A 23,777-nucleotide genomic window follows, 5' to 3' on the forward strand; every position below is an offset into this window, starting at 1 on the left:
CCTTCCAACTTTTCCACAAACTCATTCCATTTTTTTCTCTTTCTCTTCTCTTACTATCCTCTTAACTGTAAGTTTTTTTTGCCCTGTAGAGTTCTTGTAGTTTAGTTATTTCTTGGCCACCTGGATCTTGTGCATCACTCTGCTTTTCTTTGTCTAGCATCTTTTTTGCCCAATTTCTCCCTTTTATAGCCAACCTGACTGTCATTCCACCAAGGTGAATCTTTTCCTTTCATGGGCGATCCTGTTACTCCACACAGGTCTTTAGCTTCACCCAGCAAAGTATCCTTAAAAATTTTCCATTCTTCTTGTACTGTATTCATTTCCCCTTTTGGTAAGTGTCTCTGTATCCTTATTTTATATTCTTCCTTCAGCCTGGCTTCTTCTAATTTCCAAGTCTTCACTTTACGTTTTCTTTTTCTTTCTTCGGGGTTGTGTTAGTCACATGATTTAGGTCTGCAATCAATAATCTATGATCACTGTCCATACTCTCACTGGGGATAACTTTGACATCAGTTACATATTTCCCTCCTCCTTTGCTGTGATGATATAGTCGATGAGCGACTTATGTTTTCCATCCCAGCTGTATCTTGTTAGCTTGTGGCTGTCTTGTTTTTGGAAGAAGGTATTTTTGATGATCAATCCATTTCTTCTGCACAAATCAAGCAGTTGTTTGCCTTCTGCATTTCTGTTCCCAAACCCATGTGATCCAATGATTTCCTCATAACCAAGTCTGTCTGTCCCAACTTGTGCATTTAAGCCCCCAATGATGATGACATTTTCTTCATCAATTATATCTTCTAGATCTTGACAGAATTGTTCCTTGAGCACTACATCCAGCCTGTGGTGCATATGCCTGCACTACCGTGTAATTTGTGGACTCCAGCTGCATAGATAATTTAATGATCCTATCATTCTTATAGGATACTTCGGTAATGGCATCCATGTCTTTTGTTATCAGGAAAGCTAAACCATTTCTGGCCTCTTCCTTGCGTGCACTCCATACCAATTCGTAGCCATCTCTGAGAATCTTGCTACCTGCCTTTCTCCATTTTGTTTCACTCATTCCCAATATGGATAGATTTTTCCTCTTTATCATATCGATAAGTTCTTCAGTTTTTCCAGTCAGGGTCAAAATATTCATAGTCCCAATTCTTACATTGTTCTTCGCACATATCTATCTTTCATCGAAGCCATGTTGGTCGTCATACCTGCCAGATCTGCTCGAAGACTTTGTCAATTTCGGTATTATTTTTTATCTCCATCCGAAGCTCGTTTGATTGTTGAAAGCAGTTCGAAGACGCTACCACTGGCTTGCTAGGCCTACCATGGATCTTCACGTTGATACTTTGTTAGGCACTAGACGGTCAGTGCCTGACACGCATTTCCTCATGTCAGTCAAGTCTATGGTTTACCCGCCAATACTCGGGAGGCTGATTGCACTTGGCGATGGGGTCGCCACATCCGTACGTTAGCGGGATGCAATACTGTTTGTGCTGTCTGTGACGTGCCTATATTTTGTGTTCATTTTCTTGTTTCTCGTGTCAATATTTGTTGGTAGTGAGAGGTCATTTTCAATGTATCGTAATACAGTAAAACCTCGTTAAGATGTTTTTTCAGGGGTCAAGGAAAAAGAACGTGTTAAGTGAGAAAAAGTACTAATGAATACACAAATAAAAACTATCCAACAGGGGTTTGGAAACACTAGATAAGATTTTTTCTAAAATGAAGGCATTTTACGTCGTGTATCCGTGGGTAGGTGCAGTGTAAACTCTATTTGCCATTTCTAAAGATTAGAGTTGTGAAAAACATGAGAGAACAATGCTGCGGATTATAAAATAACGTCCGCACTCTTTGTAAAACAGTCTTATTTTGGAGCAGTAGGTTGGAGGTTACCTTCGACTATATGCAACACAACTAAGTGATCAAGTCAAAACTCGAGCTCGGCATGCAGCCACTCCACTTTTTGACGAGATTTTAATTTTGTCTTCATTAAGTTGTTAAGACATTTCACATTTTCCGTGTGGCTATCACAAGACGCTAGTCAGTTTCACACGATTATGTTGCTAATCCAGATATAGGCTACACTTCATTATACCACTGAACATTTCTACCTTCTGAAGGGAATGTGAAGTACAAGCACGAGCTCCTCAAAGGTGCAACTTAGTTCAGGAAGGCCCCTTTGTGGCAACGGCTCTTACCCGAGTTGGAAATAAAGCTTCTTTCAGAAGGGATGACAGGTCTAGGAAAAATGTGATCTACTAAGCGGTAATTTGTGATGCGATAAGTGAGGTATTTTTATAATACGATGAGAATCGGGACTTTGTATTTACGACGTGCTAAGCGGGAAAACGCGTTACTGTATAATGTCTGACAAGAGAACAGCTATGACTCCCACTAATATTATCTCTGTCTTTACAACTGATACACAAATTATGTACATAGACTAGGTCCTACTTGTTAAAGTGACTGGATAACTTTTTTTTCAAACATATAAGTAATACAGTAGAAGTCCGTTATAGCGAGAATTCACAATAGTGAAAAATTTACTCGCTATAGCGGATTGCCGTTATATCCGTTAATGTAAAAGTCGGGAAAACCCTCATACACATTAAAATCAGTATGAAACGGCAATCAGTTTGTTCAAAATGTGCATTTTCGCAGATAATATGCACACTACAACTTACTTGTTTATTTTTCGAAATCCAATACTACGTGAAAATGTATGTTTAATTTCATTCTGAAAAAAAATGTATTACCGTATTTCTCCGAATCCAAGACAGCTTTTTCATTCAAAAAAAAAATGAAATTAGGCTTAAAAAGTGCTTTGTAAAATCATATGAATGCCTTTCTTATACAGTACGCACCTTTAGACTATTTGTAGATGTCGAACATTGGTTTAGTTATTGATGGTTATGAATTTCATGTTTTTGGTCCGTATTGAACTGAGAATAATATATAAGTAATAATAATAACAACGTAAACGTTTCCACCTTTTCAATACTACAATATATTCACAAAATTACAAATTACACGGTACTAGTTTCGACCCATCGCCAAATGATCTTTGCTCCAATACGGCTGATGATGACCCCTAGATGGGTCGAAACTAGTACCGTGTAATTTGTAATTTTGTGAATATATTGTAGTATTGAAAAGGTGGAAACGTTTACGTTGTTATTATTATTACTTATATATTATTGGTTTAGTTATGCTGTATTTTTTGTGGCTGTACAAATATTCTTCATATCAGTGGGTTTAATAACCATTAACTTAAAATTGGCATCATAATATCGAACAGAACCCATTGAAAATTTGCTGGCAATACACATTCCACGTGTCTCTACAATACGAAGATCCATCGGGAAAATATTCTTCCTTACTATAATATTAGTTCTCACTCAGCGTCAGATATAATTGGCTGCTGCTATACGCACGTCTTGCTTGCCGGGTTCAGCCAACTTCAGCAGCTATAGGCTTAATCACGGACTTTGAAGGTCTACGAACGAGTTTATTGCACCGCGGTATGACAATTCCGCCTTTGCATTCTTTATGCACATACCTCACAATTTCATCTTCCACTTCTTTAAAGCATCCTTGTTGCGTGCTACTGAATGCGTTTTTAAGCTACCATAGCTTTTTCTTCACGATAACGCTGAATATTGGCTTTAGTTAGGTCTATGCCGTATTTTCTTGCGGCTGCACAATTATTATACATTTCCGAGTGTTTTATAGCCATTAACTTAAAATTAGCATCATAATATCGATGAGAATACGTTGAAAATTTGCTGGCAATACCTGTTCCACGTATCTTTACAATACGACGATCCATCACGAAAATATTCCTGCTGTCTATAAAACTTACTTTTACTAAGCGTCGGGTACAGTAGACGTGTTTTATAACTCTGCTACTGAGTAGCCATAGCCTTTCTAAGAATTCGAAGGCTGGCATGTTTTAATTCCATTCTGTAGATCTGAGAAACGTTTTTGTAGAGGATAATAGAATGTCATTCTCTCTTCGCTATTTCCCGAGATCCAGGCACTGTACAACCGTTCGCCGCGGCTAGCGATATATGATAAAGAGGCAGTCGTTTATTGTAAACGAGTTTTGTTGTGCACACGCGATGGTGAAAAGAAACAGCGTGGCTACTGCGGTAGTTGTCAGTAGTGTTCATTACTATCAGGCCGCGAATGCAAAACGACCCTTGATTTTTCGCTTAAGATTCTGAGAAAAAACGTCCTCTTGGTTTCAGAGAAATACGGTGTCACACAACCTAACCGTATATGTGTCATGAAAATGTAGAGCTCGCTAAAAATTTACATGAGAATAGCCTTTCTGAAATACAAACTATCCTCAGAAATCAGTGATCTTCTCTGCCATATCCCCGGTCTAGAAAGCTAAGAATAACGGCCGAGAGGATTCGTCGTGCTGACCACACGGCACCTCGGAATCTGCAACGGTCGCTTGATAGGCCAAGGCCCTTCAAGGGCTGTAGTGCCATATCTTCAGGTGTATGACATTCTTACTTAATTTCAGTATATAACATTTAAATTAAGAGATCGTTTACTTCAGCCTTTATTTTTAACAAGTTAACAACTGCTATCGGCTACGTTGTTTGCGTATTTATTACGTAAAGTGTTATCCTCTTTCATTTGGAATTTTCTTTAGAGAACAGCAGTCGACGGTATTACTAATCAACTCCAACATTGCCATCGAAAGTTGACGAGAGAGCTCGCAAATGCACACAGCGAGAAAACTATACCGTACCGAAGATGATCGATCGCATTTTGTGGCAAACGTTTCAGTTTCTTTATTCAGACAGCGTCACCTATCCTAACTTAACTATACGTATGATGAAAACATACTTCAAGCGCCAGTAGAGAAATTATAACCTTCTCGGTATAAATTTACATGATAATAGCCTTTCCCAATAGCTGCAGTCGCTTAAGTGTGGCCAGTATCCAGTATTCGGGAGATAGAGGGTTTGAACCCCACTGTCGCCAGCCATGAAGATGGTTTTCCGTGGTTTCCCATTTTCACACCAGGCAAATACTGGGGCTGTACCTTAATTAAGGCCACGGCTGCTTCCTTCCAACACCTAGCCCTTTCCTGTCCCATTGTCGTGATAGGACTTATCTGTGTTGGTGCGATGTAAAGCAACTTGTAAAAAAAATAGTCTTTCCGTAATTTAACAGACGCGAGAAAATATAACCTAACCTCTATAATCAATGACGCACTCTGCCATATCTGGAGGTGTATCCCATTCTTACTTAATTGCAGTATTTAGCATTAAAATTAAGTGATCATTTATTCAGCCTTTATTTTTAACGAGTTAACAACTGTTATCAAACACGTTATTTACGCATTTATTACGAAAACATCTTCTCTTCCATTTTCATTTTTTTTTACGCAAAAGCAGTCGACGGGAATTACTAATCGACTCCGACATTGCTTTCGAATTTTGTCGAGAGAGTTCACTAGTGGACATAGCGAGAAAACGATACCGAAGATGATTGATCAAATGCAGCATAATGACTGGGTGCATAAATATCAGTAACGGACTATTTCGTGCGCGCTTAATCGCTCGTAATAATGGATGCGTCAGTGATAGGGCTCACGCTTTAACCGAAGGCTGATACACAGTTTAAGATAGGAATTTTGAAGGGACGGACAAAAACTGTCATTGTAATGGGGTTCTCGTTATATACCGTACTCGCTATAGCGAACTTCTTCTGTATGTGTTTTTAGCAAGCTTAATATCATCCTTGTTGTACGCATGTAAACATAAAATGTGATGTTTTATTCCAAATATACTATCAACTCTGTTTTGCTTTAGCTTTTATTGCTGAAAAATTCAAATAAAATTTAAGATTTTTTTCTGACAGAACAAAATAATAATAGTGAATAATATACCAAAATAATTTTGTTTAAATGACTAAATTAGGCAAAAATAATTAACCACAAACAGGTACCTCTACACATAGGCAATGAAATGAGAAAAACTGTAGTCAGTCAAATTCTCAGTGCAGAATCAACGACTTGTAGCATCATCATCGTCGTCCTTTGATGCATCAGTCCTATAGAGGAACTGTTACAGTCTATACGAAAGATTTGCATTTTGACGCCATCTCTTCCTGGTGCGTCCCAGAGATTTCTTCCCACCGGGGCAGTAGTTTGCGACTGCTTTGGGGATCCTGCTTCTGTCCATCCTGTTGAGGTGTTCTAGCCAGTTTCGCAGGTCTGCTTTTAAGATCATTTTGCACTTCTGTATTTTTTTGTGTTCCCACTCAGTGACTCCTGCTGTTTGCCACATGTATTTCATTTCAGCTGTAGTTATTCTTCTCTCATCACGTTTCCTCAGCGTCCACGCTTCACTTCCATAGCAAAGTACAGGTCTTGCCCAGGTTTTGTAGATTCTTATACGGGTGTGTTTTTGAACTAATGATGGTCTAAAAACTTTATTGATGATCCTTGATTTGACCAAACTTGATGATGTAAGAGTCGACTTGAAAGCCTTGTTCACTTGCGATGGAGCTTCAGTGATGTGCTTGTCCTCATCAGAAGAGTTAATGAATGGTATACCACAACCACCTCTCCAACATGGTGTTGTGAGACCAGACCCCTTAACGATGGGCATTAATGCAAGATAGATTCCCAGATCTTATTGTGTGGCATTGTGTCTATCACCGTTTCTGATTATCTGTTAATGATATAATAAGTAGCGTAGCTGCACGATGGGTAGCATCAATCCTCCATACTGTCAGTGTTATGTCGAACATGGTGCTCTTCAAGAGCCAAGTTTAGAATTACAGGAAAGAAATATCAACTTGTATAAAGCTGACAAGAACAAACTGTATTAGTTGTTTTTAGACCTTTATGACTTAAGTTTTGCACTGCTTTGCTAATTGGCTGATGATGACACTTCAAATATGTTGAAACCGGTCCCAAGTGAACAGGTTGTAACTTCTATTTGGTTCAACTTAACAACGGAGTATTGAAAGTTGGATCCTTCCTTCTATTTAATATTGTATATTTCTCTGTTCAGTATGGAACAATCATGAAGTTTTTAACTTTAAATAAATACCATATGTGTTCTTGAAAATGTACGTTTGAGTATTTGTGAATACATTTCCATTTTTGCTCTAAAAGAATTACTCAATGACTCTTTGATTTTCCCTTAATCTTCATTATGCGTCTTTGATGTGTGTCTATGTTCAACTAGCTCTGTTACCCTCCTCTTGCCTCGCATGATCCCACCACCAAAGTTTGTTTATGCTTTCAGCTTGATCCTAACTGAACATATATCTCCAAGTTCCCTCCAATTTATGAATAAGTGGTGCGACACAACCTTGCTGGGAGAACACACATTACCTGTTTCCTCCTTACTGACATTCACACTCACTGCACCTGTTTTGAGCACAGAACGCACGGTAGATGTGCTCTCTCTTTATGAGTCCCCGTTGGCCCGCAGGTCCTGACGCAAGCAGAGGACCGAGCTCATCGTATCGGTCAGCAGGACAGCGTGTTGGTCCAGTACCTGGTGGCTCAGGGAACAGCTGACGACCACCTCTGGCCTCTCATTCAACACAAACTGGACGTACTCAATAAGGCTGGACTCAGCAAGGACAACTTCCGGCGGTCAGACACCACCTCAGTCATGGTGAGTCTTACAGCAGGCATTACATTCAGTTGAATTTCTATATTAATTTAGTATGTAAAGTCATACTTGGCCTGTATAAATTACTTTTTTCATAAAGACAGGTGATAGGTATTACACAAGGGCTGTTTTTTTCAAGCTCTGATGGACTATAAAAAATGACATGCTGACATAAGAAAATGATTTTATCACTAAAAGTTTAGTATCTTCCAAGTGAAGCTTCCACATTGTGTAGAATTATTTAGTTCTTTTTTCCGGGTTGAGCCGTGTTCTTGTTTTCTGTACATTGCGTACAGTGTGCCGACATTGCAGCATTCTTTGTCAAGGCGACTGAAATTCCCCTACTCAGTCTCCGAGGCAGCAATCGCACTACAAGAGTGGTTCCTGACCTTGGTCTTATGTACCCTAGCCTTTCTGGCTAACGTAAGCCCCCTGGCTGTGACACATACTTTCCAGAATTCTCACGAGATTATTAGAAGATTCTTGAGCGAGTGTTTGGCCCGCAGGTCCTGACGCAAGCAGGGATCAGAAAGCTGGTGTTATGATCCGAAAAATGCCTAAATCATTTTGGCGATTACATGGAAAAATAAGCATGAAACTGCTAAATTTTTGGTTATGAAATCATTTTGTTATGTCAATGTGTCTTTATTTTTATAGCCCATCAGAGGTTGAAAAAAAAACAGCCTTCGTACATATTTTTGTTGGAAAAGAAACAACATAATAATAATAATAATAATAATATGGCCTCAGCAGACATTTCAATTTGACGCCATGTGGCTGTCGCCACCAGATGGCAGACCGAGTAAACCGAAACTCTCTTGGGCGTCTATGGCCGAGATTTAATGAATTTTGTTGGGTAAACGCCAAGTGTGTCACCAGAGATCTTTTACATGCCGACATCGTATGACATGGAGTGTTGGACTTTTTTTTGCCCTTCAAAATCTGACTACCTCTGCCGGGTTTGAACCCGCTAACGAGGGATCCGGAGGATGCCACTCTACCACTGATCCACATAGGCAGCTGGAAAAACAATGGGGTATTTTTAATGCATAACCAACAGAAGGCTGTAAAGAATTTAATGCTATGAAATGGTGTGCTATGCGTTCGCCCAAACAAATTTCGAGGAAACTTAAATCTTCTTCATGTGCCATATCCTCACAGAATGTTGACGATCAATAGCATGATGTCCAGCTAAATGGTTAGCCTGCTGGACTTTGATCACAGGGGTCCCGGGTTCGATTTCCAGCAGGGTCAGGAATTTTAACCATCCTTAGTTAATTCCGCTGGCATGGGGGCTGGGTGAGTGTGTCGTCTTCATAATTTCATCCTCATCACGACGCGCAGGTCACCTACGGGGTCAAATCAAAAGACCTTCGTCCCAAACCGCTGGTTCCAGTTGCCCAGCTGCAATGTTCTACGTCATCCCAGATCACATTTTCCATTAATTTTCCCTTGTACTATTACTTGTAGAACGTGATATTTACTGTTGCGCATCATATGACCAAAGTATTCTAGCTTCCTTCTCTTGATGGCAGTGAGAATTTCTGTTTCTTTGTTCATATGGTGCAAAGCTTCTATATTGGTCATTTTAGCTGTCCAAGGTATCTTCAGCATCCTTCGGTATGTCCACATTTCAAATGCTTGCAACTTCTTGCACATGGTCTCAGTTAAGTGTTCATGGTAGGAATCTGAAAACATAGCACCAGAGTAGCTAGGCCACGATTTGTCAGAAGTTTTCTAAGTTTCTGAAAAGAAGTTTTCTAAGTTTCTGAAAAGAAGTTTTGGCAACAGATCTCAGGAGCAAGGTCCTAGCCATCATTTACGAGGCATCCCAGGTATTTAAAAGTTGCAACTCTCTCAATCTGGTCTTCCTGTGCTTTGAGACTCTTCTTACTTATAACCATCCACTTGGTTTTCAGCCTTAAGCCCAAGGCGTGACAACTTACCTGGAGATTGGTTGCAAGTAGGACAGTGTTACTTATGATCATTGCGTTCATCACAACTCCTTGAGTCTTTGCGCAAAGAACATTTCGAAAAATCTTTTCTGAATAGATGGTGAAGGAAAGCAGCCTTGGCAAACTAGTACACAATCATCCAGTCTTATGCCAGCATTCTGGTTCCAAGCCCTAATTCTTGAAGAATGTTCACGAGTTCATTATGGCGGACTGTATCGTGATTCTATTTTAAAATGTTGTTTCTCTACAAGAGTGGCGGGTTTTTATGACCAGATGCCCTTCCTGACGTCAACCTCATCAGAGGTGTTAATGAGATGCAAAGAATGACGGGATGTATGATAGTACGAAGAGAGAGGGTGCCGGCCTACTCCAAGGGGTCTGCTCAAGGCGTAACTTCACCATCAACAGCGTCATATGTCCTCACTAATTACAGGGTTTTAATATAACGTAAGCTGTGTGTACAGGCATAAATAATTAGTAAGTGTGTGACTGGTTCCTTTGTGAGTATATTCCCCAGGTTGTTTGTTTTTACAGCAAACCAACCAAAAAACTCTGCTCAACTACTTCAGCACACTCAACGAGGTGGAGGAGGATGAAATGCTGGCGCTGCTTCTGGACGAGACATGATCCTGCATGCTGTGCCGTGGCTCCGCACAGACCACCTGTACCTTCCTTTGAGGAGTCTCGGTACTTCTTTTACCCTTGGTAAGCGTGTTGGATCCTCTTCACTTCCCAACTGCCTTCCATTCCTTTACCGTTTTCTCCTTCCACTGTATCTCGTGTCCATACCACTTGAGCCTGTGGTGTCATCGTCTGGCTCTCTTGCGTTTAAGTGGTATTTTTTGGTTGTGTATTAGGTCTTGAATTGTTTGTTAGAAGATTCCTCCAGATTGAATTTGACTAGTTACTTCCCTATGTATCGAACCTTGCTTTCAATGTATATCAATTTAATTGTTATCCTCAATTGTTTTCCTTCCAAAGTAATCCTGTTGAAAAGAAAATTAATTGATGCAGAAGCAACTCCGTTTTTAAATACAAGAAATAAAAGTGTACATATTTCATTCTCTTATGATTTGGGTCTGTTGTCCATATACCCGTCCTCCTCCTCACTACAGGACAGGTGTAGTTCTCCCTCGAGAGTCTCATAACCCTGTCGAGCAGGACTCGCTGTTTAAAAGAATCTTTTTAGCGAACACAGATGTAATTGTGCCTTACCTGGAAGTTCAGGATTATTTTTGAATATGCAAGTAATTTTCCTCCGAGATTCACCGTTTTCTCTTACTTTTAGGTGTATTCATTCAAAGATATTTTTGTATTCTCTTAGGTACTGCACATGTTTTTGAAGTGTATTGTGACAGCTCTGCTTCACGTTGAGTGGCAGGCATTGCAGAGAAAGGCTGGGAGATGAGGCGAGTATGTCGACAGTTAGTATTTCCCAGTTAGAACGCCTTCCATGAAACTATCACATTGTGAATATGTCATAAATCCTTCCTCTGCTGTGTATAGTGACAAGAAGCAGTGTGCTAGTTATCTTATTTACTCGTCTCTTTAACTTACAGATTTAAACTTATATTCAATGAAATGAAAAACTGAATCTTCATGACATCATTGAGTGTGAGAATTATATATCAGTTATTAGTTCACAATATTATTCCTCAAGTTGCTCCGACAGTTTTCTCTCTTAATTATGAAAGTATGAAATGTTTTGGCCTATTTCTATAATCTTACCTATTACTGTAATCATCAAACAGCCCTGCATGTCAGATGCATTGTAAGATTGCACAGCTCTTCTCGAGGGAGGTCCTTGTGCATCATTGACTTCTATCCACTGAAGACACTTGCGGAGGACTTCGTCCACCGTCACTGTTGTGAATGTCAAGTCACCTTGTTTCATAGAGAGGGGGGGGGAAGGGCTAAAACAACAAGAAAGAAGAAGGGTTTGGAGGAGTCACATCTGAACTGAGATGCAAAAAGAGGCCTAAGTGTGAGTTGGTGTCACTGTAGTAATCTGCAAGGGCGTTAATAAAATATCTAGAGTATTTCTCCCATATAAAATTATTTCCACTTCCTTACCTGAAGTTTTATGAGCCATCTTTGAAGTTCTGAACCATGCATAAAGAGTATTATTTTATAGTTGATAATATACATACACAAGATACTTTAAAGTATTATTAGCTGAAATTTCTCTTCATATTAATGCTTGAAGGAAGAAGATTCTTTGTTCATTATAACGATTTTTATTGGTCAGATTAATACACAGTTATCACAAAGGCTGTAGTTGAAACTTTTGAGTGCAGAAAGTGGTACCATGGTCTGGGAATCTTCATCAGCCGTATGATAGCAATTCCATCAGAGTCTCTCGTAGATCATCTGTGAAGTGGGTGGAGATCTCGTATGTGGCTAGTTGCTAGTGCCACGGTTTATGTAAATGCAGCGAAGAAGCCGGATAATGGAACGTTGCAAGCAGTCTGATAAATCTGTTACAGGTTCCTGACGTAAGAGGCATTGGTCAAGCCGACATTATTCTTTGAAGCGTCACACCACTGCCATTACTGTCAAGTTGTATGTCCACCCGTTTCTGATACAGGGTTGGCAACCTCAGTTGATGGTGAATGACACTGAGTAAGGAGGTGGAAGGAATCGGTAATTGGTGGTGGTGATTATTGTTTTAAGAGGAAGTACAACTAGGCAACTATCCTCTACATAACACTAATCAGAGTGAAAAATGGAAGGGATCCGACACTTCGAACAATGAAGATATCGGCCAAAGGAAGACAAGGGCCACAAAGGGCGTGAAAATGAAAGACTCCCTAGCCCTCGCAAAGCTAATAGCGTCGGGGTCGGAAAAGAACAAGAGTTGACCAAGGGAGGTCGGATAGGATAGATGAAAGTGAGGAGCCTGGCACAAGTAAGTGGAAGCAATGCCAGGACTCAGCTGAGGGCCCCGTGGTCGCCAACCCACGCTCCAAAGTTCAGAGCCCCTGGGGCCGAATCGGTAATTGCCTGGGAAACCATCCTGAGGTCAGCCGACGATAGCTGTGAGATCATCTGCTCTGTATCCTCTTGAAACATATCAAAAAACCTAAAACATAATCTTCATGTAAATGTGCTGAACCCATCATAGGAAAGAACTTCCATCCAGTGATCTATTGTGCGATTCTGATGACTACACTTGTTTGAGTGAAACGCTCCCTGGACTTCAAAATTACACCATAACAAACCAAGTGGCCCATCCTCCAAATAGTTTGAAGTCACTGACGCAGTTCCTGAAAAGCGATTGAAAAGTACCACATTCACAAGCGAAAGTGAAATATAACAAGAAATTATACTGGTTTGAATAATTTCACAAATCATCTACCTGGGTTGACTGGCATTGTGAAAGGAAACAAAATAGTATGTTACACACGGCTGATCACTGAGTAAAACGGTGAATCATGAATTCCGAGCAGAACAACGTGCCTCCATTTGTTATAGTTTTGGTCTGCTTCTTCTCTCTAGGGCATCCAATTCATCTTCTCAAAATACTGCCTTGAAATTGGGGTCGGCTACATCCGCTTAATGTGTCTTCCATGCTCAGGCTGATCGTATCTGGTCTTTCCTTGTTTTCCGTACAGCTCATCTAAGGAACACAACGGACTATATGTCACGATGGCTCTGTTTAGCCCTCTCCCAAGCTATGTTCTGTACTTGCACTCTCTTCAAAACTTCCATCATTCGATATTGTACTCCCCTCAGACTATTGTCCCAATGAGCTATTAGCTCGAGGGAGGGACTGCCCTTTACAATTCATGGTTAATAACAACAATGTTGGCAGCACACTGGAGAGAATTATGAATTATATTTAATTAATACATTTCTATATATTTTTGTAAAAAGTAACTAAAAACAGACTTCTTAAGTAGTGAACATGTTTAATGCTCCTTAACGCAGCAGATGTTAGGCAATAGGTAGGAACCCTTTTCGGAGTCCTACCCAGGGAGTGGCGCCCCTGCCTATGTGAATCCCAGAGCACACTGACTCAGTGTGTAAGGATCCAAGCTCAGGGTTACAAGTGAACACTTCAACAACTTCTACAGCGGAGAAGGTGGACTCCGGTATGGTCCTGATGGTGGAAGAGGGAGCCTTGTATTCAGGGATTAATATGAGTACAACCTGCTGCCTTGTAGGTTGAGGTGACTGGACACCAAAGGCCAAGGGAGAAAACCCTGAAAGAATTTCTCCGTCTGTGTTAGGCTCAGCAGGTCAACAGAAGGATTGCTGAAGAAGTTGCTTTCAAGAATAGTATGAGCCTCGGATGTAGGAATTCACGACGACAACATCAGTTTGGTGCGAATGACGGTTTACAGCCCGATGTTACACCAGCTACTCAAACCAAACGAAGACAAAGTATCAGAGTGGGAACATTAAATATCCTGACATTGACAAACAAAACTGAAGAGCTGGCCGACCTCATGGAAAGGAGGAGACGTCTATCATGGGCCTGAGTGAAACAAAGTCAAAGATAATTGGGAAAATGAAAACCAGATTGGACTCTAGTCTCTACTGGTCTGGAAATGAAGTAGAGTCTAAGAATGGAGTAGGATTAAGGACATAGATGCTTGTAGTGAAGTTGAGTTTGTTAGTGAAAGGATAAATAAATTACCTGTGAACTTAGGAGGGAAGAAGTACAATGTGATCCAAGTCTATGCTCCACAGGTAGGATGCTCAAAAGAGGAAAAGGCCAACTTCCTTAACTTGGAAGAACACACCGAGTATAATAATCTAATTGTAATGGGTGATTTTAATTCACAAGTTGGCTCACAACGAACAGGATATGAATCCACACTGGGCCCTCATGGAATGGGAAACAAATGAAGAGGGAGAATATATGCTAGATCTATGCATGAGATACAACCTGATAGTGAGTAACACTACGTTCAAGAAAAGGGACTCCCATAAAAATCACAAGATATAGCTGGGATGATAAAATAGGTACAGTAATATTCTGATAGATCAAAATGTATGCAAAAATGTCAATGATGTCAAGGTCATTCCATGTGAAGAGCTTGGTGGAGACCATGGACTGTTGGATGCAGTTATTGCAGAGAAAAGACCTCCCAAAATCTGTAACAAGAGAGTCCCAAAAATAAAAAACTTGGCGACTAACCAAGCCAAGTGTAAAGGAAGAATTCAGGGGAGGTGTCTGCAGGTTGTTGCCGAGAGAAAAACTGAAATGGGTAGATGAAGGTTGTGGTTGGTACAGCAGAAAAAGTATGTGAACGGCAGAGTCAAATAAGACAACCTAAAGAAACTGCCTTGTGGAATGATGATATTAAAAAGGCTATCATTGAGAGAAACCGTGCAAGAAGATCTTTATATCAAGCAAGAACACGGGGAGATCAACATGAAATAGAGGAGAAGCTGTCACTTTACAGAAAGAAAAAATTACAGGCCAAACAGTTGAAAAGCAGAAATGCAAGGAAGATCTGGCTACCAAAATAACGCAGGATGGAAATAAAAAAACTGTTATACAGTATTGTTAAGAATAGAAGAATTCAAAATGAATCTATCCAATCTGTAGAACTTCCTAATGGTGAGGTGACTAGAGATAAGACCAAAATATTACAGAAGTTCCAAAGGCACTTTGAAACTTTGCTGAACTGTTATGAAAATGTCACTCCATTACACGACGAACCTTATGATTTTGACAGCACAAATACCACTAATCTGACATGGTTGGAAGTAGAGACAGCAATATTTAAGCTGAAAAACAACACATCAGCTGGATCAGATGAATTAAGTGGTAAATACAACATTCTGTATTACTTCTAAGAGATCCAGTCGCTGGATCAATTATAAATGAACCTCAAAAAATAGCTGATCAACTGGCTAACACATTTCCTGAAATCTGTAGCGATAATAATTATTCACCTGAATTTCTTCACATGGAAACAACTCGAGATCCAATAGACTTAAGTGAAACTGTACCTAGACCGAACTATGCTTATAATGACACTTTACAGTTACAAGAAATTGTTACAGAACTCAACAAATGCGGCAGATCTAGTCCCAGCTCGGACACCTTTCCATACGAATTTTTGAAACAGCTTCAAGTATTTTCAACTATATATGGAGTTCCAAACTATTTGCAGATCAATGGCGTTGTGCTATTGTAGTGCCTATACTCGAACCAGGAAAGGACATGTTGATCCCATATAATTATCGTCCCATCGCATTGACAAATACAATGTGTACGCGTAAGCTAATGGTGAAAATTGTTAACAAGAGATTATGCTGGTATTTGGAACATATACACTTTTCAGTGATGCACAAAATGGTTTGCGTAAAGCTCGTTCAACAACAGATACTCTGATATGTTTAGAATCAGAAATCCGAGAAGCTTTCCAGAATAATCAGCACCTCATAGCAGTTAGTTTAGACATTGAAAAGGCATATGACATCTAGTGATGGGACATTCGATTCATTTTAATGATTGCATAAAATGAATTTCATTTTTGAAGAAATGTTTACATAATGAACTTATACCTAATTTCTTGAAATTTGATCAAAACAAGAACAATACTTCTTTTTGGCACAGAAAAACCCAGTTTAAGTCTAATTCATTATGGATTAGAAATGAAATTAAGTTCCTATACAGGATAAAATATCTACTCAACACAAAATTATATGAAGCACATCTGGTTGCTTCGTCCACCCTAACCCCTTTAGAATGGGATTCTTTTCAGAAATTCGCATTTACGAAAATAGAAAATGTTATTACCAAAAACAGACCACTCTAGACACTAAATTCAACACACTCATGCGTAATAATAATAATTCCAGTAAAAACTCGCCTCCACACAATAGGCATATTAACGAATCCGACTCGGGAGACTTGAAGTTCCACGAACCTGTTATAAATCTTTCCGATACCCAACTTAGTGCTTCAGATATCAACATCTTGGAAAAATGCCCTAAATTTAATTGGCCTACTGCCTTTAAATTAAAAGATGCCATTGCCATTACTGCTGAAGCTGAAAGTGCTATACAAAAATTGCCAGTTGACAATCAAACAGAAATTAGATTCAACATTCGTAAAAAACTCTCCAACCTAATTGAAGTCAACAAATCCACAGCTCCTTTATTCCCTAAAAAAGCCATCAATTCTTTAAAACAAAAAATCAACGAGAATGTTCTGATAGTCACGAAAGCGGACAAGGGCAATGCTACAGTTATTATGAACAAAGAGACTTAAGTGCAAAAAACCGAAACATTTTTATCGGAAAATTCATTTAAACCGATGAAGAAAGATCCAACTAATAATATTCAAAAGAACTTAAAACAAACATCCTTTATTCCTACAGCCAAAGCATTGCCTCAAGTCCGTGAAACAGATATTCCCACAAGACCCATAATTAACTTACAAAACCTCCAAATTCATCCACAACTTTTTGAAAAAAATACTGCAAGTTTGAAAACCCCAGCTCTATTAGGAATTCTATAGAATTTGGTAATTTGACTAAAAACCTAGTGTTACAACCACAACATTAAATGTACTATTTTTGACATTTAAAAAAATGTATTCTTAAAGATCATCAAGGACAGTTTTCGAAAACATACTAAATTAAGCATACAGGATATAGAAAAGTTCTTAAATATTTTAGAATTTGCAACTTCCAACAACTATTTCACTTTCAGTGGAAAAATTTACAAGCAGGACAGTCTTCCTATGGAATAATGGCAGAAATTTATGTAGACCATTTGGAAAACTCCAAAATTCATAATAAAATTAATCTTTACCACTCGTCTGTTGGGCAAGACCCGACATTACGATATTCCCGTTCTGGTCGCATGTCGGGGGAGACCCAACATAGCATTTTATCGCCCACCGCTCGTCTGCCGTCTCTTAGCCGACAAAATACACGATGATATACTGTACTGCCATCTTTTGGTTCTGTATGGAACTTTGTAGAATCCAGATACTATTCGACAGTCAGTCAAAAATCTATTATTTAGATGGCACTATAGCCGTCAGTTGTCCACTCACGCACATGAAAGCTCGAGCGATAGTAAACCAACATGGTCGCCATGTGCTCTTCTAGTCATATATATGTTGTATATATCGGGCAACACACAAAACCACAGTATTTTCGCACCTCTGCTCCTCATGAATATATCTATACTGAGAGTCAACTCAAGACCTTAGCGGTCCCTTGATGTTAGACTTCTGGTCGGTGAAAAGGCTTCCGCAGCGCCAAATAGTTCCCTAGGGTTGTTACTTGTTCCTGAAGTCAGGAGCTTCCTTCAGTTTGGTTAGATATTCTGGTGAACTGACTTGATGAATTAAAATGTTTGCCCTGTATAAATATGGAAAATATATCACAGGTTGTATGTTATTCGGGTTCGTTACCAACTCTTACATTTCATACGTTAGTTATTGTTCTCAGTGGTGTATGTAGCAAAATATTAATAATTTAATATGATATTGATATCTTATTGCTTTGTGTACTTAGTAAGTTCGAGTTCATTCCACTGCTGATAAGTTTGCATAATATGTGCGACGTTGAAGATGGATCAAAGAAAACTGTTGGCAATACTGGCTGCAACAGCGTGTTCAGTATTCACAATGGCTGCCAGCTATGAGCAAGACGTGTGTGATGCTGTGACGCTTGAGTCCCCTGTGAAATACTTTAAAGCTAACAGAAGTGGAGAAAAATAAAGTAGAAAATCTAAACCAAATTGTTTTAAACGTTTACCGTAGCCTACGAGATTAGAATCCACTGTGGAAGACGTGAAAAAGACCGCGCAGCTGATCGGCGTTTCTGTGTACAGTGTTTACGCTGCTCGCTTGGAATGGAAAATCCAAGTCTCGAGCGAGAGATCGATGTGTCAGCTCAGCATTCGCCGTAAATAAAACAGGAAGGGCCTTAACACGGTATGAGAATAGGATCCTTGGAGTATTCGATGATGATGATGATGATGATGATAATAATGTGTACTTTACTTTATATTCGTAACCACCCTCTTCCTGCAGAAATGTTGTCATGAGAGGATCATGAGTTCGTTTTTACCTTCCGAATGACTTAAGACTACAATATTTATAACATTCCTGGAAGCATTGTAATTTGCAATCCCACTCACGGGTGGGTTACTTTTGTTGTAAGTCTCCATGTGCCTCACACAAATTGCATTATGAAATAAAAATAAACCTTGCTTCTCTTGCCTCGGTATTCGTCAGTAATCTGTAGGTTTGACATGGTCAATAAAGGAATAAATAGGTATGGTACGTAATCAAAGTACAGCTATGTGAAAGGAAGTGATTTCGTTTGATGCTTCACTATTTCAGAATGAAGTACTGTACTTGTCAGATGGACGCACGGCGTTAATGATAAGGCGGAGATGGAGAACGATGACGAGACGGGAAGGGGGAACAGGGGATGTGCTCACATGTGGAAGGTTACTTTTCCTAAGCTCTTGACTTGAATTTCAGCATAATAGCATTTCACGATGCCTAAAAGTGAACTGACGATGGTCCGTTTGTGTACCGTAACCCAACATGTACCTGATGCTGATGGCTGGCACAATTATAAATCGACAGATTCAGATTTCAAGAAATTGTCGTTTACAGTGGTTTTAGCCCACAATCTACCGCGAAGTATGAAAACAGAGACTGAATAGAGTTTTTCAATTGCTTTTTAGTGATAATTTGTACACTAAATTATTAACGAAACCAATCGGTATGCGATAACGGTAATAATAATAAAAATGCAAAATAATTTGTCTTAAATTCCACATATTGCTTTTATTTGCTCCAGTATAGCTTGCTGTAAACGTGTATAGCCTAACTACATCATTTAAAAGCAAGTGTTATCTCCAAAATCGTGAAAGATTAATACAGGTCATATAAGATAAAAATGTACATTTAAAATACGAGTAGTAGAGGCAACACAGGGGTTAAAGGTATTGTGTTCTGGACGTGCTATGTTGATGATAGATCAAAACATCACTAACGGCGAGATCGTCCTCGAACAGTTAAATGCGGTTGATCCCTGGATCAAGTTTACTTCCGAAGTTGAAATCAATAATTCTTTAAACTTTTTAGATATCACTTTTAACAAGAGCTCCAACAAATTTTCTTATACTATCTTTAGAAAGCCCACCCAAATCGTAAATACCATTCGTCAAGTTTTGACGCATCCGGACTCTCAAAAAAGAGCAACCTTTTATAGCTTAATTCATAGAGCTTTTCACGTCTATTTATCAGGCGTGAGTCGTAAGAAAAGAACTCGATACCATCTACTTAATAGCGAGAAGAAATGGTTTTGGCAGGCATTTCATAGACAGGATAGTCAGCAAAACTGTTAACAAATCCAGTTCAACTCTTCTCAGAGAAACAAAAAGAAAACATAACTACGCCACATTCACTTACACCAATAAAAAGATTTACGAAATCACCAATATTCTTAAGAAACATAATGTCAATATTGCCTTTAAAACAGTCAACAATTTCTTTTATAACCAGCACAAAATCATTAACATTGTGAATAAATACAACAAATCAGGTGTATATAAGTTAAATTGCAACCAATGTTCCGCGAGCTACATTGGGAAAACCGGAAGAAGCTTTTAATTAAATATAAAGAACATGTCAATGCCGCCAAGCACAAAAAATACCCCGCCACGAGCACTCGTATAACAGAGTCCAATCATTCCTTCACCTCCATAGAGCAGGACTTAAAAATTCTTTATTTTCATAACAAGGGCAATTTACTTAACGTTTTAGAAAACATCTTTATTAATATAGATAAAAAATGCAATCCTGCTCACAATTTGAATGTAATTTCAGAAACTGCGAACATAATTTTCGAAGCATTACACAACAGTTGCCTGCCATAAGTCCAACCCAGTAATATATAGATAAGAAAAGGTTCCACCTTATCAATACAATTTTATTATTAACTACAGGACCGGTTTCGACCCTGAACAGTCATCAGCTGTACACTGATACCTTTACATGTGTCAAATAATAGTTGATGTGCCTTTCTAAATGGAGAAGCCATGGGGAAGCATTATGTCCAAGCGTCCAAATTGGGCATGTGTGAGAGTAAAATGGTTAATATAATACAATTCACGTACTTAGGTGTGGAGTTAATCTTTTAGGCCTAAAACTTAATTATAAATTACAAGTACATTAAACACTTTAAAATACATAGTGCTTGTTAAAATCACATATTAAAATACCAGTACATGTTAAAATCCTTTATAATAATGCCTATAAAACACTGTCGTTGAAATGAATCCTCTATTATTAACAAATCCAGTGTATAGGCAGAGGTAAATATGTGCAGCTGTGATTGGTATTATCTTTAAGTATTGGAGTAAATTGTGGTCTAGGTTGTGCGTAAGTATTCTGATGCAGAGTGGTGGCTCCTTCCTCGTCTATAACTGTATGCTGATATATGTTGTCTGTAAAAGACGGAAAAGTGGTGTGAGTAGAGTTATAAACTGAAGGAATGCCTTTGTGTGTGTGTGTTATCATGAATATGTACTTACTATTGCTGTCGTGGTTGGGTTGCGTTGGATTTGACTGCCTGGCGTGTACTGTATCGCGCTCTCTTTGTGCTTGTGCCCGCTGCTGTGAGGGGAATGGATGCATGGGTAGGGAGAGTTACTGTTGTGGGGGTAGGGGCGGAGCTGGGCGTGTCATTCGTCAGCACTATGGCACGTGTTATGTTCTGTTTGTTGATTGTTTTGATTTAGACCAATACGCCAATCCCAATTACAACATAAATGAAATTACAGAAAAAACCAATACCACTTTCAATAAAGTCATCCCCGCTTTAAAAAATTACTATCTCAAAACACACACATAATAGGCATTCCTTCAGTTTATAACTCTACTCACACCACTTTTCCGTCTTTTACAGACAACATATATCAGCATACAGTTATAGACGAGGAAGGAGCCACCACTCTGCATCAGAATACTTACGCACAACCTAGACCACAATTTACTCCAATACTTAAAGATAATACCAATCACAGCTGCACATATTTACCTCTGCCTATACACTGGATTTGTTAATAATAGAGGATTCATTTCAACGAAAGTGTTTTATAGGCATTATTATAAAGGATTTTAACATGTACTGGTATTTTAATATGTGATTTTAACAAGCACTATGTATTTTAAAGTGTTTAATGTACTTGTAATTTATAATTAAGTTTTAGGCCTAAAAGATTAACTCCACACCTAAGTACGTGAATTGTATTATATTAACCATTTTACTCTCACACATGCCCAATTTGGACGCTTGGACATAATGCTTCCCCATGGCTTCTCCATTTAGAAAGGCACATTAACTATTATTTGACATATGTAAAGGTATCAATGTACAGCTGATGACTGTTCAGGGTCGAAACCGGTCCTGTAGTTAATAATAAAATTGTATTGATAAGGTGGAACCTTTTCTTATCTATATATTAGTGAACTATCAATACGGAAATGAAACTTGTAAATCAAGATAAGTCCAACCCCTTGTCCACGTTGTGGGAGGTGGGCAATGGCATGAAGTAAGGGACTGTGTGCAGGGATGATATACAGTGGGGACTGTGTGTGCCCCATGACCGCCGGCTTCAATGGTTCAAATTCCGGTCACTCCATGTGAGATTAGTGCTGGACAAAGTGGAGGTGGGACAGGATCGGTTTTCCCTGTCATCTTTCATTCCAGCAACACTCTCCAATATCATTTCATTAATCATTGCCCCAGAGGAGTGTGACAGGCACAATTCCCATCCTCCCTAGCCTGGTCAAATGGCTCGAAACAGGTTGTGGATTTTCATTTTCGAACGCCAAACGTGGCCTATCACCAGAAATCTCATGCCTACATCGTTCAAACGGAGTGTTAAATAGTTGACCTTAAAAAATCCTACTACCTCTGCCAGATTTGAACCCGCTATCTTGAGATCCACAGAAACAACTATTGGCTATTAAGCCTGCACGTTTCCTCTATTGTATATTGATTTAGAGTGCCATTGTTACTTCGTTTTTCTAACTTGGTTAAAGTTCTGTCTGCAGTATAATTGTAAAAGACGAGGGAAGGGTGGCTGTGAGCGGAAGCAAACCACTTACTGTACTTCTGTGCTCCGAGTCTCAACAAGCCCCCTCTGGGTGCCATTGGTTGTTTTGAGAAATATGACACTTGGCAAAGCGTCATGTGATGTGAAGTCTTTATGTAGGTGGTTTTTTTTTTTTTTTTTTTTTTTTTTTTTTTTTTTTTTTTTTTTTTTTTTTTTTTGCCACTTGCTTTACATCGCACCGACACAGATAGGTCTTATGGCGACGATGCGATAGGAAGCGGCCGTGGTCTTAATTAAGGTACAGCCCCGGCATTTGCCTGGTGTGAAAATGGGAAACAACGGAAAACCATCTTCAGGGCTGCCGACAGTGGGATTCAAAGCCACTATCTCCTGGATGCAAGCTCACAGCTGCGCGCTCCTAACCGCACGGCCAACTCGCCCAGTTTTATGTAGGTCTATGTGTACTGTGGGATATTCTGATCCGATCACCTGAACAGGAGGTTTTAAAGACTTGCAGTTGAACAAATGTGAGCAACAAAAGAAAGACAAACCCTACTCTTTCTGCTGTGTGGAGACAAGATTTAAAAATAGTGAACCAGATTTAGGGAGCAAGTAGTTAAAAAAATTGTAACTACAAACTGTACTTTGACAGGTACTTACATATCACCGTTTCTTTCTGCTGTTAGAACTGTGCAAGGAAACAGATTACCAACTGTAAATTTCCAAGTGACCAAGAAATGAAAATGAAACGTCATGGATTTTCCAAAGGATATTAGACTTCTATTGACTTTGTTGATATTCCATGTGTTGTATTCAAGGACAAGTACAACCTGTGACAAAGTTCGGTGAATGAAGTCAGAACGGTCGATCAGGCAACACACAACACTGCACCTGCGTAGCAGCAGGTTTTGACCACCTGTTCTCAACATTGTTCAGTTCAGCGTCGCGTGTGTGCCGTATAAGACCTGTTTGACACAGTGCGTGTTTAGTGCGTTGGTTCTGAATTGCGAACAGGAACATGAACGACCAAAAGATCAATGCACAGTTTTGTTTCAAGATTGGTAAGATACCAAATGAAACACATGCAATGCTGGTACGTGTTTATGAA

General features: G+C 39.2%; 2 protein-coding genes across 7 annotated transcripts in view; one reads left to right on the top strand and one right to left on the bottom strand.

Annotated features, from left to right (window-relative positions):
• Positions 1 to 10,679, top strand: part of Marcal1 (SWI/SNF-related matrix-associated actin-dependent regulator of chromatin subfamily A-like protein 1) — a 58,755-nt gene extending 48,076 nt beyond the window's left edge. For all 6 annotated transcript variants that reach the window (XM_067157981.2, XM_067157976.2, XM_067157977.2 and 3 more), the window contains 2 exons: positions 7,470 to 7,658; positions 10,145 to 10,679. In XM_067157981.2, coding sequence (XP_067014082.2) covers positions 7,470 to 7,658; positions 10,145 to 10,237 — 282 coding nt within the window. In that variant the 3' untranslated portion in view covers positions 10,238 to 10,679. The remainder of the gene's footprint in view (positions 1 to 7,469; positions 7,659 to 10,144) is intronic.
• LOC136885430 (retinal guanylyl cyclase 2) overlaps positions 1 to 23,457 on the bottom strand; it is a 301,136-nt gene extending 277,679 nt beyond the window's left edge. The window contains exon 1 of the mRNA XM_067157975.2: positions 23,330 to 23,457. The gene's annotated coding sequence lies outside the window, so the exon portion shown is untranslated. The remainder of the gene's footprint in view (positions 1 to 23,329) is intronic.
• Positions 23,458 to 23,777: the final 320 nt, after the last annotated feature.

Source organism: Anabrus simplex, chromosome 14, assembly GCF_040414725.1.
Source record: "Anabrus simplex isolate iqAnaSimp1 chromosome 14, ASM4041472v1, whole genome shotgun sequence".
Lineage (NCBI taxonomy): Eukaryota > Metazoa > Arthropoda > Insecta > Orthoptera > Tettigoniidae > Anabrus > Anabrus simplex.